At 42.7% G+C, this 15325-nt stretch overlaps 2 protein-coding genes across 5 annotated transcripts in view; both read left to right on the top strand.

The window, feature by feature from the left end:
- The window catches only part of ARID4B (AT-rich interaction domain 4B), an 86926-nt gene extending 83073 nt beyond the window's left edge, over window positions 1-3853 (top strand). For all 4 annotated transcript variants that reach the window (XM_030447133.1, XM_030447132.1, XM_030447129.1 and 1 more), the window contains 2 exons: window positions 1075-1221; window positions 2045-3853. In XM_030447133.1, the coding sequence (XP_030302993.1) occupies window positions 1075-1221; window positions 2045-2175 (278 nt within the window). In that variant the 3' untranslated portion in view covers window positions 2176-3853. The remainder of the gene's footprint in view (window positions 1-1074; window positions 1222-2044) is intronic.
- Window positions 3854-7282: 3429 nt separating this feature from the next.
- RBM34 (RNA binding motif protein 34) lies at window positions 7283-14340 on the top strand. The gene is made up of 10 exons (XM_030446766.1): window positions 7283-7498; window positions 7909-8051; window positions 9038-9254; window positions 9819-9878; window positions 10428-10471; window positions 10941-11024; window positions 11171-11234; window positions 11338-11380; window positions 12906-13024; window positions 13981-14340. Exons 1-10 carry the CDS (start codon window positions 7313-7315, stop codon window positions 14278-14280), a joined length of 1260 nt encoding a protein of 419 aa, XP_030302626.1. The 5' UTR covers window positions 7283-7312; the 3' UTR covers window positions 14281-14340.
- Window positions 14341-15325: the final 985 nt, after the last annotated feature.

Below are 15325 nucleotides of genomic sequence, written 5' to 3'. Positions count from 1 at the left end.
ATTTCTTCCTGTTGCAGAGGTCTAAGATACAGTGTCTCTGAGCTTTCCTCATCTGCCCATAGTTGTGGCTTTGAGTTCTCTCATACTGTCTCAGTATCAACACCACAGGTTGATAAATTGCATTCTGCACCTCACTGCAGTTTAAATGATTCTTAAATGTCTTTGAATGGAGTGTCTGCAGCTTGGTTGCCTGTGGCTGAAAGGGACTGCAGTGAAGTAGTTTCCCTGCCTGTGCCCACACAGTTGGGTGCCACAGCTCCTGTGTTGCCCATGTCCTGTGGACTTCTATGCTTTATATAGGTGTATATATACCATGGGATCTGCTGGAACCAGCCCAAAGCTGTTCAGATCCCTGCTGTAACCTGTTCGTTCTGTAACAACCAAGACAAGTTGGGCACAACTGACCTACACTGACACATGGCTGGAGAGAGACTTTTCATAAGAGTGTCCAGTGACAGGAGAAAGGAAAATGGATTTAAACTGCAGGACAATAGGTTTAGACTGGATCTTAGGAAGAAGTTGGTTAGTACAAGGGTGGTGAGACTCTGGAACAGATTGTCCAGAGAAGTTGTGGATGCCCCCTCCTTGGAAATGTTCCAAGCCAGGTTGGGTGAGGCTTTGTGCAACCTTGTCTGCATGAGAGGTGTCCCTGCCCATGGCAGGGAGGTTGCAGTAAGTGATGTCTAAAGTCCCTTCCAACCTAAGCCATTCTATAATTATACCACCTTTTTTTGTGTATTAGGCCAAAGTGAACTCTAGCAAGAACTCAGAACAGGCTCTTCTTTTCCTACTACTGAAACAGAAAACCTTAAAAAAGAGAATTTTATCTGTGGTGATAACTTTAAAAAAATAATAAAAATAAAATTATTTATTATTAAAAATGATAAAAACTAATAAAAAATAAACAAAGTTTGTGATAATAAACCAGCAGCTGCTGTTGCTGTGTTCCTTGGCTCTGCTGGCTGCTTCCTCAAAGCACATCACTAAGGTTTGAGCACTTCCCACTTCGCTGAAACGCAGAAATTTTTGGAAGTGCTGCAATCCAATAATTAACAGAGATTCTTCTACTTGCAGCTGACTTGGAAAATCTGACGAGCGCTGAGCGCATTACTGTTCTCCAAGAAAAACTGCAGGAAATCAGGAAACATTACCTGTCCTTGAAATCTGAGGTGGCTTCCATTGACCGAAGGAGAAAGCGCTTAAAGAAAAAGGAGCGAGAAAGTAAGTGCCTGGAGCTGAGCTGTGCTGCTAGCACACAGCTGGATTGCATGGTGTGGTATTCAGGTATTCACAAGAACTGGATAATTTTTAAGGCAGATGTGTGTGCCACGAGGGGTGTAGGTTTGGCTTTTTGTTGAAAAACAGGCTATGCAGCTGTTTAATGATCTTCCGAAGGTGCTGTTCAGGTATCAGTGACTATGGAAGGGGAAAAACATACAGAAGGCATGCAGTCAATTTGATTCTGTTTAGGCAGAACTACTTTGTACAGAAAAATAAACTTTTCTAAGCAATGAACAGTATCTAAAGTTATTAATAACCTCCACCTTGCTTCAAGTTACACAGGAGTTTACTATGGTATTGCTTGAGTGTTTAGTTAGTGCATTTCCCCTTAGGATAAGCAATTTATTTTTGAGCCTAAGGGACACCATAAATTAAATCTCTCACTTCCCTGCAGCTGCTTTGCCTAGTGCTATAGGGCATGTTTTAGTGCACCTGCTTCTAGCAACATGAAAAGGATTATTTTCTCCACGTCTTGTTAATGTGCACATTAAAGAGTTCCCTGAGTAAGAAAGACTGAAATGTCACATCTAGGAAGAGTTTATAGCTGAATCAGGACTGCAAGAAGCAATGATCTGCTCTCCTGCATACTGCCAAAGCTGCCTCTCAGTATTGCCCACAAAAACCAAGGGAATGGAGGTTTTTTCTGATTACAAACATTAGCTGCTGGGGTCAGTATATACCAGTGCTTGTTGTTGAGCAGGAAAATGTTTGCACTGCTTAACTGGTAAATTTTTGTAACCTGTATTTTCCTCTTCTTGTGCAGGTGCTGCTACTACATCATCTTCCTCCTCATCACCTTCCTCTAGTTCCATTACAGCTGCAGTTATGTTAACTTTAGCAGAACCATCCATGTCAAGTTCGTCACAGAATGGAATGTCAGTTGAGTGCAGGTGACAGCAGGACTTGCCAAAGCACTTTGCACTTAATGGCTGCTGAGGGCCACTCTGTTTTGTTTTTTCTTTTTTCTTTTTCTTTTATTTTTTCTTTTATACTGCACAGTGGCACAAAAATTCAGACAAGCACTATTTTGTATTTAAAGTTGTTTCTTGACAAGCTAACTTTGCACTTAAGTGCACTTTTATGAAGAAAAAGTACAACAAACTGCTTTTCCTCAAGCAATAATTGTTTCCAACTTGTCTGGGAATTGTAAGTCCAGTGACTCGAAGGCCTTCCACTGTGGCAAATGGAGGCTGTTCACTGCCTGTAGAGACAGTACAAAAAGGATATAGTTGTTGGGTTGATCTAAACAAATGTGGTAAGGCTTACTGTATTCCCTGGTATTTTGTTAAAGCTGGAACATTTGATATTTTTCCATTTATTTATGACAAATATTGAACCTATTTTCATTTGTACAAGCTAATTGTTTTTTAACTGCAAAGTCACCTTATAGTGGCTTTAATTGTATACGTCAAGCACATGTATTCAATTCCAAACCTGCAGTTAGTGGGATGTTTGACATCAGTCCTGATAACCAAATATGAGGATTCCTTTAAAAAAACAACAAAAAAAGAGACTGACTAATGTTTACAGGTTTGAATTAGGCTTAAATAGGTTACTCTGGGGTTTAAGAACCCATTAATTGGAATGAAACTACTGTACTTTGCCATTTTTCTATAAAACAGTATTTTTTTTTTAATTTTGATAAAATACCTTATGAAAAAAGAAAGAAAATGGCTAACAAACTGTATTAAATCTTAATGTGTAAAGATTGTATTTAGCCAGTTTAAAGTGTATATTTATTCATAATGGATTATAACAGTTATATTTTTGTGTTTTCTTGTAAATGTTTCTTTTCCCTTAAAGCAACAAATATTTCATTTGTAATGCTTATTTTATTACGAGCTTCAAGGAGAGGACTTCGAGATGGAGTAAGGTGTGAGGTTATAATTTGTGATTGCTGATATGAACACTGCCACAAAAGGGTAGTTGTTTTTAAAACAAATAGCTAGCTGAGTGGTCGACATTTAAATTTTTAAATGCCTTGTACAAATTCCAAAACCAACTTCAAACTGTTTTCACTTGTATTGATTTTATGTTGTCTGGATCCCAAGCTCTCTCCTGTTAATTCTCTACCTTTGTAAGACATTTGTATATTGCGGAAGTGTTCATTCAAGCTATTTAATACCTGGCACTGTTAATACACAGTACTTTATTGTACAGATTGTTTTACTGTTTTAATTGTAGTTCTGTGTACTTCTTTTGCCTGGGGAAATAGGGGCTGGCATGTTTTTTCTTTGTTTTCTGGCAATACAACATGTAAGAATTCAAAGCATTTTGTTTGTAGATGCTAGAGTGTCAGAATCCTTTACATTTGACTTTTCTAAGAAAAGCATTTTCAGTCTTCGTAGTGTGTGCTTAAAGTTAACTGATTTTATTGAAAATGGTTTCAAAGTATTCAGAATTGTACAGGACTGTAAAAATTTGTTGACAAACATTGAAGGAAAAGCTTATAGAAAAAAAAAAGCTATAAAATATATATTAGGTTCTGCAGAAAATGGAGAATTATGTAATATATTGTACAAATGTAAGCAAAGGCCTCTGAAATAAAATGCCATAGTTTGTGAATCCCTGATTTTGTTTCTAATAGTTTAATTAAGCAACTGTAGTGTGGTCACTAAAATCACATCAAGCTGTGGAACCAGTTTAGCAAACAATCTTGGATATGGTGCACAATAGGCATATAAAGATAAGCTAGAAGTGGTAGATTAGCCTGACTTTCCTCATAGTGATTAATTGGAATTCATCCTCTTTTTCAGCAGAAAAGACCCATTGAGATCATTAAGGCAGCAGCGCCGGCTGAAAAAAAGATGAAATCTGTGGTCACATTAATTCAGATAGTTTGAAAGCATAGAAGGAAGCTCCTGAAGATAACTTGCTGACTTCTAATGTTGACTACCTCGAGTTCAGATTCAGTGGAAGTGAAACTAGAATAAAACTTTTAGTGTTATTACCTGCTTACATCATGTCTGCCTCTAGTTCAGCTGATCAAAACACAGTTACACCTGCAAAACAGCAGGTTGCTGATGAGAGTGGTAAATAACTAATTATGATAAGCTTTGGAAAGGTTGATTGTGCTATTCATTACCAGTGATCTAAGACTGCCAGGAGTAATTTTAATAATTTCAGTGGGGCTACTGAAAGGATAGCATTTTGAGTCATAAAGGTTTTGCTCTTCCTTTCAGTCTCAGTAAGCATAACTGTATTGATGTAACTGGGAACTACATCTGGGAAAGCAAGAGCAAATTCAGCTTTTTAATCACCATTAATTCTTGATAAGCTCTCAGTTTTAGTGCCAGCATTTTTTATTTGCTGTGACAGTAGTTGACTCTTCTTCTGTAAGAGGATTCTGTTTACTTGTTAAAAAGAGAGATCATCAGTCACCTCCCCCACTTCCAAGTTGAGTTTTTTACATAAATAAGATCACAGCTATTCTTTCGTAGAGATTGTTTAATCTTAGTTGCACTTCTCATGCCCTTCAATGAGTAGAGTCAAAAATCAGTTCTGTATGTTTTATACTGGCACACTGGTAGCCCCGCAGTCTTGCCCCATGTCCCAGTGGCTCAAATCTGGGCTTCTTTTCAGGTTTCATATTTAAAGTACAGCTTTAAACATGAGTGTGCTGCCTGCTTGACATGCTCACTGTGCTTAGACCTCAATTGCTCCCCTTGTTTACAATCACCACTGAGCTTTTATCACTCTGTAGTTTCCATCATGATGGGAAAATTTCCTGTCACCACAGAACTCCAGTTTGCTCTCTGGCAGAGTTCTGGAGGTTCTGTGCCCTTTGTTGAGCCTCAGCAATGAGGAGTCTCTGCAGTCAGCCAGGTGAATGCTTGTCCCATATTATCCTGATGGATTTGGATGGTTCAGCCTGTTCTGCGTCACCCAGGTCACTTACAAAACTCCTCTGTTGGGTGAAAAGAGGTTGGGAAAATCTCTACAAGTGGTGCAGCAGCCACCTTGCTAGTTGTTAAAAACTTGTGTGTTCTCTTGGGATGACCCCATTACTGAGGGTCCTAAGGTTTCCTGGCCCCCAGGAGGGCAGACACAGGATGGAGGTGCATGAGTCAAGATGAATGCTTTGGTTTTGGGTTTTTTTTTTCCCTGTAGCTGGATTACTGAATTACTCACTGACTTGTTTTGCCTTGGGTTGGTCAGAGGCACCCACAAAGCTGCTACCACTGGACATTCAAAAAAGGGCATAAAAGGTTACAATGGAAGAGCTGTTTGTATTTCCTTCAGCCTGAAAGCACCTGGTGATTTTCTTTGCCTTAATTACTACATCATTGAGCATTTAAAATTACATTATGGACAGGGAGGATTAAGAGGAGATCTCAATTAGGTGTGCACAATTTCAGAGTTACCAGACAACCAGATTTCACCTGCACTGTGTCCTGCGTTGGAAAACTATCTCTTTGAGAATGAATGTAACCAGAAAGGGTCTTTTTCAGTTGCATCAGTTATCCAGTCCTATGCATGTATCTGCAGCAGCAAGGGGATCCAGAGCATTTCTCTCTGCTGGCTCATAACAAGGCTAAGGGGAAGAGGTAAGGCTGGTTCCTCCTTTTACTGTCCCCAAGGCTACAGACCTTGAATCCCTGAAAGGTACTGGGCTTCAGGGATTTTCCATCAGGAAAAATCCTTACATGTTTTAAGATGCCAGGTACAGATGAAACGATCCAGGAGGAGACTGCTGAGTGATGCTTTGGGGTGGTCTCTCTCTCTCTAGTGATCTAATAACTTAAGACTGCCTAAGCAAAAACTGTTTGTGACTTTGTGCTCTTTTTAGGGCCCAGCTGTGTTTGTAATGCATGCCCAGCCCATGTCAGACCACATATTCAGGGAAACCACTCAGTTTTGGGTGCTCTTTACATCCCTCCTCCCCTGGCATTTTCCAATCTTTTATTTTTTCAGGTTTCTCTCAAGCTGAGCTACCACAAAAAGGGCTTCAGGAGCACCAGGAGGACACTTTCTACCTGTGAACTGAAGTGTGAGGTCACCCACCCTGGAAAAAAAGTTTCAGTAAGCCCTTTCTATGGACTGCTTCAGTTTCCCAGCAGGAACACGAGGCAGACTGGTGCAGACCCAGTTTTTTGAAGTTTTCCAGTTAATCTGTGCTCCAGGACGAGGAGGACAGCTTGCACACACCTCAAAGGATCATCTCATCCAACCTTTCTAGGTGAAAATAAAATATAAATGAGATGGCTCAGCATCCTGATCAATGTAGGGGAATCCACCACCTGACAGGAGGTTATAGTGAGGTGGGTGTTGGCCTCTCCCGTAAATAGTGACTGGACTAAAGGAAATGGCCTGAAGTTGTGCCAGGGATAGACTACAGATTGGGAAGATTTTCCTTACTGGGAGAGTAATGGGGTTCCCCAGGGATGTGGTGGAGTCACCATCCCTGGAGATACTTACAAAGTGTAGCTGAGGCACTTCAGGGCATGCTGATACATACTTTATTTTACTGGGGAGAAGGGTTATATTGATGATTGGACATAATGATCTTCGAGGTCTTTTCCAATCATGACAATTCCGTGATTATTCCAATGTTGAACTGTTCCTATGGTGAAATTTTTTCGGGGATCTCCCCAGCGATCACCCATCCCCATTACCCCACGTCTTTTCCGGGTGATTCCTTGTCTTCTTGGTAGCCACCCTTTATGTCCACAGCACTGGGGTCTCCCCTGAGCCTTCCCAAAGCTGACCCAGCTCAGTTTTCCCAGGGCAGCTCCTCCCGACCCTCACCTGAGCCCGTCCCCGCCTCTGCCTCTCCTCCTACAGCGGGGACCAAAACCGAACACAGTCCCCTAGGGCTGGCCTGACGAGCTCCGAGTATAATCACTGTCAGACAAGCAGAAACACCTCAAGAAGACACAAAAAACACAGAAAAAAACCCCACACAAACAACCACACAACCCACCCCCCCCCTCCCGCTCCCCCATCCCCGCTCTCCCCCATCACCCTCGGAAGCGGGAAGCGGCCGGAAGTGACGCAGCGGGAGTTCGTTTACCTCAGGCTGCGGAGCGCCATGAAGGGGAGCGGGGGACGGCGGAGGGGCCCGGCGGGGACGATCCGGGAGGAACAGGATGGGACGGAGCCCTATGTGGTGGGGCAGGTGCTGCGCAGCCTGGGGGCGAGCGAGGAACTCTCCGCGCCTCTTGCGCGCCTCTTCAGCGCTGCCGCAGACCCCCCCGTGCTGGTGGCCGTGGCGCCGGTGAGGACCGGGCCGCGGCTCCCTGGGGTGTTGGGGGGGGCGGTGGGAGCGGAGCCCCTTCGGCCCGCGCCTGAAAAAGGGGGGTGGGAGGGACTCGGCTCGCTGGGAGGGTGAAGGGGAAGGAGCTGAGAGGGGAATGGTAGGAGCGAGGGGCCGCCGGCGGCCTGTCGCGATGTGCTGTCCCCGCGGCCATGCTGCAGGTATCGTGACAGGGGTGGGTGTAGCGGTGATTTGGGCAGGTGGGGCTGTGGGAAGCACCGCGTCGTGCGGTCCCTGTGCTGCAGGCAGTGGCTTTCCAGATAAATGACAATATAAAAATAACGATAGGACGGGTTTGGAAGTTTGTTTTTCAAGTTAATTTGGTTGTCTTGTTGGGTTTTTTTGTTTGTTTATTTGTTTTTTTTTTAAAGGAGAGTAAGAAGAGAAAGCATTCAGAAGAAGGAGAGAAAGTGTCAGAAGATCAGAGCTCATCTGTCACACAAGACCCTCCTATAAAAGCTAAAAAAACCAGAAAGAAAGAGGTTTCAAAAGCAGAGAAAGAACTGGCAAACAGGTGAGTGGATGCTACCTCCTTACAGTAAGATAAAAACCCCTAAGGTCTAGAAAACTACATTTTTTGTAGTTTTCCCCACAAGCTTGTAAACACTTCCAGCTTCTTGAAGTTCTAAGTCTGTGAAGTGCAGTAAGTGTAGATCCTCTGACAGACAACTAACAGGTCTACAGGTTGTAGAAGATTTAGACCAGCACAGTTTGCTGCTTCCTAACTGCAGCTGGTTTGACCCAGAGGAGCAGAGACTGTTCCAGCACCAAGTGGTTGGACAGATTTAGTGATCCCCACCATGCTTGTCCTCTGCTGTGACACAGAACTCCTCCTCTGTTACCCCCTCAGTTCTCTTTCTGGCTGAGCCAAGGTGCTGTCAGTGCAGGCGGGTAGTTGCCCTCTGTAAAGTAGAGTTGGGATAATGAAGTTTGTTTAATTGTAGCTGGAAGCTTGTCCTGTGGCTCTGTGTTGTTGCATCTTCCATGCCCATGAAACCCACTTGCTGTTTGTCAGTGCACTTCCTGAGGCTTCCTCAGGCCTGTTTTGTTATTTGTGCTTTTATGGCAGTTCTGATAGATTTATTTGTGCACTTACCCAAAGGATTGTTTGTTCTGAATGACCTGGGTACTGGAAAGATTTAAATTTCTCCATAGTTTTAATGTGCAAGGATGATTTCCCTCCCCCCCCTTTCAATTTTAGAGGATATCAAATTATTTCCTTCTCAGATCATTCTTTATTATTCATACTAAATAGTGAGTACAATGTCCTGGGGACAGCAAATGTTTTTCCATGTTATGGTGTAGTCAGGTGTTTGTTTTGTTTTGTTTTTTTTTTAATGCATTAAATGCAAAATAATGTTTGAAATTTTATGTTGAATTTCATAACTGAAAGTACAAACAAACCCAGTTATTTTGGATGCTTCAGTTCTTTGACCTCCAAAACTCTGGGGTTCTTTTTTTTCCCCATCAGTTATGATTTGCTTATCTTTTTCTTATAAGAGAGAGTGGTTTGGAGAAGGCAGACGAAGAGGAGGAGCAAAAACTTTCTCAAAACAAAGTGAAGCAAAAAAAAAAGGCTTCTCAGGCCATCACCAGAAGTGTTAATTCAGATACAGGCACTACTGTAAAACAACACAAGGAGAAGAAGGTGGCTGATGAAGCAGTACACAGAAGAACAGTGTTTGTTGGGAACTTGCCTGTCAGCTGTACTGTTCAGGTATGGGAGTGGATTCCGTCAGCTTAAGGAATGAAAACAGTTGCAGCAGTCCTTAGTTGGAGGGCTTGTGTCCAGCTGAGAAGCCAGCACATATTTGTGTCTAAAATTGCTGATTTGGTAAAGTGGGTAATACCACTGATCATCAGACTCCATTAAAGGGGATCTCTCCAGTTTTGCTGGATGGAGTCAGGCTTTTTGCAGCAGTGGATGCAGTTGCTGTTTCATCAGTAGAATTGGTTAGTTTCTTTCTTCAAGGAAAAATGACTTAATAAATAAGAATGACAAAGTTGGTCTACTTCAGATTGTTGCATAAATCTATTGAAGTTATCTTTGCTTCCATAGCAAGGGGTATGAGTTCAGTTTTGGCATTCTATAGAATTAAGAAGTTGCCACAAGAGAAACAGTTACAAGTTACTTGTCTATTTTCAGTAGCCCCCTCACAGGTGTTGTGTAAGTAAAATGAGAACAGTGTGAAAGCCAATTTTTTATTAAGAAATATTCAAGAGTTATTGTTATTACCAGGATGCAAACAGGCATTGAGTATTTGTACTCTCTTCTGTTTAGGAACTGAAATCTCTTTTTAAAGAGTATGGACAAATAAAATCCATTCGATTCCGGTCTTTGGTATGTTACTTCCTCTGTAATGCTATGTGACAAAATTAGTGTTTGGTGTGAAAGGGCTTTTCACAAGGCTTTTATCTTCATCAGTCCACTAGTGGGTTTGGGTGGGTATTTTTTGGCACGAGAAGAAGCGTTGGAGATTTTACACAACGTGCATCTTACTTTGCATCACATTTTACTCTTTCAGTAGCAGCAGTTGATTGTATTAGAGCTGTAATTTCTATGAAAAAAGAATTCCTTTGTTATTGCCTGGAGTATTAATTAGCTGCTTTTAAATCCTGGCAGCAGACACATGGATTGTAAAGCACTGTGCTCTGTAGTTAAAGATAACAGTCTTGCAATTCACAAAACCTACCATGAAGTCAAAATGAACTGTCTGATTCTGAGGTCTTTCTGGACCACCTCTAGGAATAGCCACTTCCATTGTTCACTGTACTGGCTGTATTGTTTAGTGCAGGAATGGTCCCTCTTTGTATTCCTTTTTGTCTAGAACAAGTATTGGAGATCAATTGACACTAAGCTCACTTAACTAAAGCTCTTTTTGTCTTAAAGATTCCAGCAGAGGATACTGTATCCAAAAAGGTAGCAGCAATAAAGTAAGTTCCTCTTCTGAATGCCATGCTTTATTTTTCAAGGCAGAAGCAGTTTTAAGTGTTGGTTGTTACATGTTTGGCTGTATTTTTTTTTTTTGGAGTTTCTTTGGCTTTTCTAATTAGCTGTGTGTGTCTATAAGTTTTCTTGACAACTGAAGAAGAATTAAGTGCCTGTCATAATTCATTATCTTAGACTGCTTTCCTTGTATTTAAGGAAGGGGGAAGGTGTTCATAGTTTTTACTTCTTTTGGGGATGTGTATGAGCTGAGGAAGCTGGGTCAGGGTGCATACACAAGCTGTGTAAGGTGAACAGTGAGACTCCTTTGGACTTTAGGAGCTTGACCTGTCAGAGAAATAAAGTTACTACTGTGCACTTAATAAGAGGAGGCATAAATGTGTTTAACAAGAAGTGCTTGTGCACTGCACACTTATCACAATTGTTTAACCAACATGTGTCTCTTTCATGTTCCAGGCATCAGGTGCACCCTAATGCAAAGTTTGTTAATGCTTATGTTGTGTTCAAGCAAGAATGTGATGCTATTAAGGCTCTAAATGAGTAAGTCTCAGTTTTTGTTTTTCATTCCCTGTTGAAGATGTAGATTTACAGATTAAGTTTCAGCTGCCTCTTTTGGTCAAATCAGAATAAAATGTTAATTATTTAATGCTTAATTTTTTTTAACTCTTTGCTTTTGGCTACAAAAGAAATGGAACAGAAATCGCTCGTGGATTTCACATCAGAGTTGACATTGCATCAAAAAACAGCTCGGTAAGGAATGTGTGATAGAAAATCCCTTTTCTGTTCTGTGTTTTTTTTAATTTTTTTTTTCTCTAAGAATATCTTACTGTCTTGTGTCTCTTGTTCTCTTTAGCATGACAATAAACGATCTGTATTCTTGGGAAATCTCTCATATGGTAAGTCTAAACTGAATTGGTATGCATCATAAAGTAACACTTATGGAATATAGTGAAATTAGGGGGGTTCTGTTTATTGATATCTGGGGTGGCTAAGTATCTTCTTCTGTAATTAACTTTTAAAATAGCAATTTTATTTTTTGAACTGAACACCTAAAGGAGTTGCAATTTTCTGGCAGGTTCTGCAGGTTAATTATTTTCTTGTAGCTAGAACTGGAAGCACCTTTAGTTCTTGTTGTCACTTGATGTTTTCTAAATAAATACAATTAAACTGCACAGGCCATAGCTTTCTAAACTGTAACAGGTGTTCTGGTGCTTGCTTGTGAGCTTCTTCCAAGTGATGTGCAGTGATGGCTTCTCATTTTGGTGCTGTCTGTGCAGCCCAGGGTGAGTGGCTCTGTCCAGGTAATCACTTGTAACCTGTGTGGAGGTGCTGACTGTGTAGCTGATGTCAGTACCTGAGGAATATTCAGCTGCTTCTGAGGAGCAGACTGGGGAGTAGATGGAGGGATCACCACCAGGTGTGGTCCATGTGAGGGTATCAATGGAGTCAGGATGCTAGGGAGGAACATGTTAACTAGGGGTGCTGTGGGGGTGTAAATTTATGGGATGAGAGTGCACCCATGGCCTGACGTGGGGCCAGTATCAGGTACAGCCCACAGGAGTACAGAACCAAACAGGCTTTAGACTTCAGAGTAAAACTTGACCAGGAAAACCTGGACAGGTGGCAAATCTGATTGTTCTGACATTCCTAAATCCTGCTGTGTGAGCTTGTGTGGTGCTGTCTGTTCCTCTGTGCCTCCTGCAGAAAAAAACAGTCTGGACATTTGCAGTGCTCTGAAAGTGACTTGAGCAGCTGGAGGCTTTCTCAGCACATATGAGTCCTGGTGTGTAATTAAACCTGTGCTGTTGAATCCAGCCCTCCCCTCAGCAGAAATATCTTTATGTCTGTGTAAAGGGAGGTACCATAGCACGAAGCAAACCTCTACAGAAAGAGAATTGGCTGTGACACATCACACTTGTGTGTTTGCACAGGCATAAGACTGAAAGCCTCACACATCTCTCCATTAGCAGAATAATCCTGTAGCAACTGGAGATGGAAACTAAATCCCTGCTCCCTTATTCAGCTAAAATTAATGGCTAATCAGTGTGAGTTAGGCTTCAAGGACTGCCAGCTCAGGCTCATAATCATCAGCATTAATTCTTAGAAAGAGATTCTGGCATAAGAAAGAGTGACAAAACTGCAGCATGGATCTTGATTTCTACAAATCAAACCACAAATGAAATGACTTGAAAAATTTCTTCAGTCTTTTCCTTCATTCTTCTTTGTACTCTTCAGAGCTAGAGAACTGGCACCTGTCAGAGCAAATACAGCCCTTTAGTTTACTTGCTGGAATCTTTCTGAACTGTTGTTATCTGTGTACCTCTATATGCATTTTATATAAATGTTTGTATACCTGAACTGATAACTTTGATTTGAGCTGTGTGGCTGAGGTGGCCCCTGTGTCCCTGTCCTTGGCTGCAGACATCAGCGATGACGCCGTGAGGGAACACTTCTCTGTCTGTGGGGAGGTGGTGGCAGTGAGAGTGGTGAGAGACAGGAAAACTGGCTTGGGAAAAGGCTTTGGATATGTTCTCTTTGAGGTACGTGTCAGTGGGATGTGCTCCAGGAGAGCTGGACTGAGGTTTGCTTTTACAGTCATTTTTTTTTATTTTAAGTGTTTTTTTTATTTGTATATGGTGGCAGCATGGTTGTGTATGTTAAATGCAGCTTGGAAGACTGGTTCTGTGGAAGCAGAAACTAAGCCAACTTTTTTAGGGTGTTCACAAAGGAAAGCTGTAAAACAGGGTGGAAAAAAGGAACTTTAAGACTTCAAGGAGTGACAGATGAGTTCTCTCTGCAGTGTTCTCCCTTTTCTTACATCTCAATATGCAGTGGAATTCTTGCAGCAGTTTCCTTCCTGGCTCTATGTTGCATTCAGTACAGCTTGCTTTTCCACAGGGATCTCCCAGCCTTCTCTTCCTTATTTCCTACAGCTCAGCACCATTTTTTTCCCCCAGCTTCTCTTTCATCTCTCTGTTTCTGCCATTTGTGTCTCACATCAGCTGTGTCACAGCCTGTTTCTCTGCACCTCATCTCGTGGTCTGGGTTGGTGTGCTGGTGTTTCTGCACAGAGATGTTGTGTCATTCCATAAAGAGAGTGGTCTGAGTGCTATTGTAAAATCTTGCTTAGGAAAACAAAAGAAAGGCAATTGTTGATTTGAACATATTGCATTCAGTACAGCTTGTTTTTCCACAGTGGTCTCCCAGCCTCATCTTCCTTATTTCCTTTTTTTTTCCCCCCAGCTTCTCTTTCATCTCTCTGCTCTGCCATTGTTTCTCACAGAAGCTGTGTCAGAGCCTGTTTCCAAGCATCTTCACCTCAACACATGGTCTGGTTTGGTGTGCTGGTGCTTCTGCACAGACACATTGTGTCATTCCATGAAGAGAGTGGTTTGTAAAGTGTGCTAGTGTAAATTCTTGCTTAGGAAAACAAAAGGCAATTGTTGATTTGAAAGCAGCCAGCTGGAGGTTTGACACTGAGTGTCTGTCCTTGCAGAACACAGATGCTGTACATCTTGCTCTGAAACTCAACGAGAGCCTTCTGGTGGGGAGAAAGATCCGTGTGAAGCGCTGTGGGGAGAAGTGGAAAGCCCCACAGCAAAGCTCCCACCAGTCCCGTGCTCCTAAGGACAGAGCTGATCCTGCACTGAAAGCCAAGAGGAGCTCCAAGGATTCGTTCATTGGTGAAAAAGCAGTGCCCTTAAAGAAGAGTGCTAAGCCAAAGAGACTGAAAACTCTTCCTCAAAAAACAGCTGGGAAAAACAAAGGGACTTCTGGTAAAAAATCCAAAGTATAGAAGTGGTCCTTATGAAATTGATGCATACAAGAGGTTTTTGTCATAAATCATGTTTGCTAATACAGCTGTACTGGTTGTGATGCTCACTCTGGGGCATGTGGCCCCTCCCTGGAGGCAGCACAGGCTCCGTGTCTGTGCCCTGTCACAGGACAGGCAGTGCCTCCAGGAACAGGCCTCTGGCTGCAGGGGTGGGATGAATTCCTTCTTCTGGGGTTGTGGCTCATGTTATGCTTCAGTTTGTAAGACTATGGTCTTTTGGGTGAGATAAAGTAGCACAGCTGGGCTGGGCTGGCCCTGCAGGTGGCAGCTTTGTCCTGCCTGGCACCCAGAGTTTGTGTGCCACCCCTGAGGCCTGTCCTGCCTTGCAGTCAGAGACAATCACAGAATGGTTTGGGGTGGAAGGGACCTTAAAGCTCATCCAGTTCCAACTTCCTGCATGGGCAGGGACACCTCCCACCAGCCCAGGTTGCTCCAAGCCCCATCCAACCTGGCCTTAAAAACTTCCAGGGATGGGACAGCCACAGCTTCTGTGGCAACCTGGGCCAGGGTCAGACCACCCTCAAATTAAAGAATTCCTTCCTAATGTCTGACCTAAATTTCCCCTCTTCAAGTTGGAAACCATTTCCCCTTGTCCTCTCACTCCACCCCCATGTCAGAAGCCCAACCCCAGCTTTCCTGTAGCCCCTTCAGATATTGGAAGGTTGCTCTGAGTTCACCTTGGAGCCTCCTCCAGGCTGAACGACCCCAATCCCTCAGCCTGGTTTCACAGGGAGCTTCTCCAGCCCTCTGAGCATTTCAGTGTTTCTGCTCTGGACATGTTCCAGGAGCTCTGTGTCCTTTTTACACCAAGATCCACACAATCCTGGTTGGGAAAGACCTTGAAGATCATCAAGTCCAACCCTTAAACCAGCACTGCCAAGTCCCATTAGCACCACATCTGTTAATTACCTGCAGGGCTGGTGGCTCCACCACTTCCCTGGGCTGCCCTTTCCATGAAGAGATTTTCCTTGTATCCCATCTAAATCTCCCCTGACACAACCTGAGG

Source organism: Calypte anna, chromosome 3 (assembly GCF_003957555.1).
Source record: "Calypte anna isolate BGI_N300 chromosome 3, bCalAnn1_v1.p, whole genome shotgun sequence".
Lineage (NCBI taxonomy): Eukaryota > Metazoa > Chordata > Aves > Apodiformes > Trochilidae > Calypte > Calypte anna.
Note: the sequence above shows the minus strand (reverse complement) of the source record. Positions and strands in the feature narration are given on the sequence as shown.